This window comes from Echeneis naucrates, chromosome 4 (assembly GCF_900963305.1).
Source record: "Echeneis naucrates chromosome 4, fEcheNa1.1, whole genome shotgun sequence".
NCBI lineage: Eukaryota > Metazoa > Chordata > Actinopteri > Carangiformes > Echeneidae > Echeneis > Echeneis naucrates.
Genome location: NC_042514.1, coordinates 19,013,254 through 19,018,211, shown reverse-complemented (window position 1 = coordinate 19,018,211; position 4,958 = coordinate 19,013,254). Strand labels below are relative to the sequence as shown.

The window sequence follows — 4,958 nt, the reverse complement described above, 5'->3', positions numbered from 1 at the left end:
TTTGGACGTCACTGTCACTCTAATCGCTGATGATTGGTCGAAAACATTGGAACTCGCACCTGATTGGCTGCTGCCCCATGTGCCCGAATCTTAGTGAGCGGGATGGCGGGAGCTATCAGAGATGGAGAGATGACGGCAGAAAAGGGTGGAGCTGCTGTAAACTGCTGCGTTTAGATGCGGAGCTGGCCAGAAAGTCATCACGTGACAGTGTCCACAAAACCAGAGTCGCAATCAAATGTCTTTCAAACGACGTGCAGTTGTCATGGAGACTAATCTCGTCGGCCCAGTGCTTGAAGACACAATGACGTCACACGCCCTCCCTCAGAGCATCCGAGCTGCCTGCCAGTCTGTCTGAGCTCAGCTAACGTCCTTTCAGTAAAGCAGCATGACATCGGTCACATTTGAAACAATAACAAGGTGTAATTGCATGACTTTAGTGACAATCAAGGCTTAAGACGTGAAAGTGGGTGTTATGGGGCTCTGCCTCCCTGTTTGTGAGGATGTCTGGATATATCGGTGGAGTCCTGGCTGCTCAAACTGTTTTATTGTTTTTGAACTGTGGTTTGTCTCTGCAGCAGTGATCACTACACACAAGGTGGTGGCAGCAGCAGCAGCAGCAGCAACAGGCAGGTCAGGGAGGCTATTGTAACATCTGGCCACCGCTACAGATGGAAACTGGCCTTCTGGCTATCTGGTACATATTTACTGAAGAGTTCATTAATATGTATCACAGTGAAATAGTAATCCAAATAAATAAATAGAAAAGATTGTAGTAAATGCACGGTTATGAAAAGGAATCATTTTAAACAACCTAATTGAAATGTATTTTGAGATCATTTGTCTAACTTAATCCTTTTTGGCTGCAGGTCACTTGTGTTACCATTTATTTTGTCACAGTGAAGCACTGATTTGACTCTTCTCATACATAAAAATACTATAATATTAGATACTGTATCAGAGAGGCTGCGGCATCTGCAATTGAGCACATTATAATTCTGATTTCAAAGGGATTTTGGAAATGACTTGCTGAGGAATTACTTTGAGAACAGTAGCCAAAAGCAAGGTAAATAAGTGTATTTATGTGATTATGTATAACAAAATATTCTATTGTATGGGAGTGTATTGCTCTGATTCTGTGACATGGAACTTATTTTTACCATTTAGTGTTCAGATGATTTGCTACAGCTGTATTTAACTAAAAATATATTGCCCATTAGTGAACACCCCTCCTTGTACAGTCAGGTTCTGCTGCATGTTTGTGACTTTGTTGACATGAGATAAATGCGGCTCCTCGAACAGTACACATAGCTTTGCAACCCTCCTGAGTTATAACAAGACTGTCTACTCAATCAGGTAAGACTTTTAGTTTTTATCTTAATAGTAAAGTTAAAGCTTTATCTTACTGCTGCAGAAACTAAAGATAACAACTCAGAACTGGTACATTGTACCTTGTACAGACAAACCCTGCACAAAATACAAAAAAGATGGGGCGTTTAAGGCTCAGGAAGTTCTTTAATATATAGAGGGTGGATTATTTCAACAGTCTTTGGACAGGAACTCCAAATTGTTCCTCATATAACTGCAGGTGATGAGCTGTTGACATATTTTTGTATAAAAGCACTGTATGCCTATAAAAAGTGTTATATGAATGTGTGAACATATACATGGCCATGACCTCATGTAAAGCATTTTGAAGCGCCAATAAAACAAACAAACAAACAAAAAAATAAACATGCAGTGCATTTACCTGTTTTCAAATACAGACAGCACTTTTGCTGGAACTGGTATTATTGCTCTCATTTTAATGCTTATTTACAGTACAGGCCAAAAGTTTGGACACATTTTCTGTTCATTTGAATGAGAGGGTGTGTCCAAACTTTTGTCCTGTACTGTATTTAGATTAAAGGAGGCTGATTCAGCACAGCATTTAAGGAACCAAAGGTCCAACAAAAGTCCTGATTGTTGTTGTGCTACAATTAGTCATGTAATGAAAATCATCAGTACCAACTGGTTAGCTGCTGAGAGGCCAGAAGTATCGCTGAATAAATTCCTCACAATTAAAACACAGGTTTTTGTTTAGAGACCTACTTGACTTACAATGATTTCACATTCACACAATTCAGGTATGGACTTGCTGTCCCCTGAGTTTATAGATAGACAGACAGATAGATAGATAGATAGATAGGCAGATACAGTACAGGCCAAAAGTTTGAGCTCACCTTCTCATTCAAATGAATAGGAAAGTATGTCCAAACTTTTGGCCTGTACTGTAAATAGATAGATGTACCTCATTGATCCCTAACTGGGAAATTCTTCCGTTACAGCAGCCAGATATCAGACAAACTGCACAACATAAAATACAATGCAAAAAAGTTATTTACAACAGCAAAATATACAAATGTGCAAGTTAACATAAATCAAAATATGTATGTACTAAAAATGTATATGTTACTGCTTTGAGCCAGTAATGAGCAATACTAGTCATAAAATCCAAATTAAGTGGACTAAATGAAACTAAGGATTTAGTGACATGTATGTCAACAAAAACAGCAAAAACAAGCAGTCGTGGAAAGAAGTGAATTAAATAAATGAAACAGCATCTGAAGGCTCTGACATTTTGTTCATTCACATTCAGTCGCAGGTCCCAGCTCACATTGAGCGAGGGCGGGGTAGATCACCAATTAACCCAAACATGCATGTCTTTGGACGGTGGGAGGAAACCCACACAGACAAAGGGAGAACATACAAACTCCACACAGAAAGGCCCCAGGCCTGGAACTTCTTATTGTGGGGTGACAACGCTAACTACTATGCCGACCACCCTGAGTTTAACAATGTGTAAATTATGAATTTGCATTTGTAAAGGTACAGATGAATGTCACCAGGTGCTCAAAAGTGATCAGAAAAAAATTGATTTGTGTACTTTCATGTTCATTCTTCTCTGCTGTAAAGTTGAATCGGCAATGGCATATCCCTTGACAACCTGGAACACTGGCCTGTTTGACTGCTTTGATGACGTAAAATCCTGTAAGAAAAAGAATCAAATTTATTTTACACATAATCTGTCACATTTAACGTTCCTTTCACGGATACAAACAAACTTAGATTGTCATCCTATAAATTCCAACTCGTGTTTTGCAGGTTGCTATGGTTTCTGGTGTTGCCCTTGCCTTGCCTGCACAGTTTCAGGAAAATTTGGGGAGAACCGTTGTCTCCCATTATGTGACCTCTGCAGCCCTGCCATAACAGCAGCCTGTGGAATACCTCTTTGTGCACCTCCTGCTGCCTTGGCTCTGAGGGTTGGCATTCGACACAAATATGGTATCCAGGTATGAGACTACTGAAGTATATATTCAGATTCATCCATTTTCCATTTTCAACGATCCTCATATAATAATAATGCATTTCCTTTATATAGCGCTTTCCATAGGACTCAGTTGTGGTTGATATGGTGTTCAAAGGAGAGATTATTATCGAAGATGACGCCGAGGTTGCGGATGTGTGGGGAAGGGAGCAGAGTGGGGTTGTCAATGATGAGGTGGGAGTTGCGGGTGATGTTGACGAGGGATTTGAGGCCAATGATGATGAGTTCTGATTTGTCACAGTTCAGCTGGAGGAAATTGGCTTGCATCCATGACTTCATTCTGGGGAGGCCGTGGGTGAGGGTGGAATGAGAAGTGGTGTTGATGGATTTGGTGGAGATGTACGTTCCACTGCTACGCTGATGCTACGTCATTAGCATAGCAGTGGAAGTGGAGACCATGATGGTGGATGATGTTGCCAAGCAGGAGCATGTAGAGGAGGAAGAGGGCCAAGCACTGAAAGCTGGGGGACGCCTTGGAGCAGAGGAGCAGGGGAGGAGGTGCAATTGTTGTCTGTCAGTGAGGTAGGACATTAACCAAGATAGGGCAGTGCCGGAGATGCTGAGGGATGATTCCAGGCGGAAGAGGAGAATGGAGGTGCTGATGGTGTCGAAGGTTGCCGTGAGGTTGAGAAGGATGAGGATGTTGAGGTGGCCAGAGTCAGAAGAGAGAAGCAGGCCGTTTGTTACTTTCAGGAGGGCTTTTTCTGTGCTGTGCTGTTGGCGGAAACCTGATTGAAATGGTTCGAACAGATCGTTTGAGAACCTTCATATCCTCACATGCACATTAACAGTTGTTGACCTCTGTAACAGTTTCCTCCTTCCATCCAGTGCAGAACTCCCTCCAGCTTCATCAGGAGAAAGGACTGGACTTAATAATCATGGGTTTTAATAAAAACTGCATCATTTGTGCTTTGTTTTTTTTTCTGCAGGGCTCTCTCTGTAAGGACATTGCAACTTCCTGTTTCTGTATGTGGTGTTCCTGGTGTCAGATGCATCGTGAGTTAAAAAATCGCAAGAAAAATGTCACCGTCGTCAACATGCAGCCTGCTCCAGTGACGATGGCTCCTGGACCCACAGCTCCTGTCATCTTTGGGGGACCACCAGGCGTCGTGGTAGCTTCATACTGAGCTCTGTGGCTTCTCCGCAAAAAAAAAAAAAAAAAAAAATCAATTGGTTTTTTGAAGGACCTCTGAAATCCAATAACCACTGTGTTATTTATAATTGGACCACCATTTGCTTTGTTCACCCATTTTCTCCTGCGTTTCTTAATTAGGGAGGTTAACTTTTTTGGTTTTGTTCTTTTTGTTTTAGGTCAGTTACCTCTCCCTCAGTTCGATTTCTTTTGTTTGTCGTTTTGGACTGGGTCCACCCAAAGCCTACCTTAGTTTAGTATCACTTTTACATGAAATAAAACGTCTTTTTCTTATATTTAACTTTTCATCCTGGCTGTAGCTGTTTGGATCTTTGGGAAGATGGGGCTCCCATGGATGAGGCACAACATGCACCATTGCACGAAGGTGTAAAATGACCTAAAGAAATTGTCAAAAAATATTTTAGTCCTCTTACTGAAACTAAAATTAGGATTTTGTGCTTT

General features: G+C 41.4%; 1 protein-coding gene across 1 annotated transcript; it reads left to right on the top strand.

The window, feature by feature from the left end:
- The first annotated feature begins 1,279 nt into the window (after positions 1–1,279).
- On the top strand, positions 1,280–4,503 carry LOC115041822 (cornifelin homolog A-like). The gene is made up of 4 exons (XM_029499648.1): positions 1,280–1,353; positions 2,953–3,027; positions 3,142–3,329; positions 4,294–4,503. The coding sequence occupies exons 2-4, from the start codon at positions 2,964–2,966 to the stop codon at positions 4,489–4,491; spliced, it is 450 nt and encodes a 149-aa protein (XP_029355508.1). The 5' UTR covers positions 1,280–1,353; positions 2,953–2,963; the 3' UTR covers positions 4,492–4,503.
- Positions 4,504–4,958: the final 455 nt, after the last annotated feature.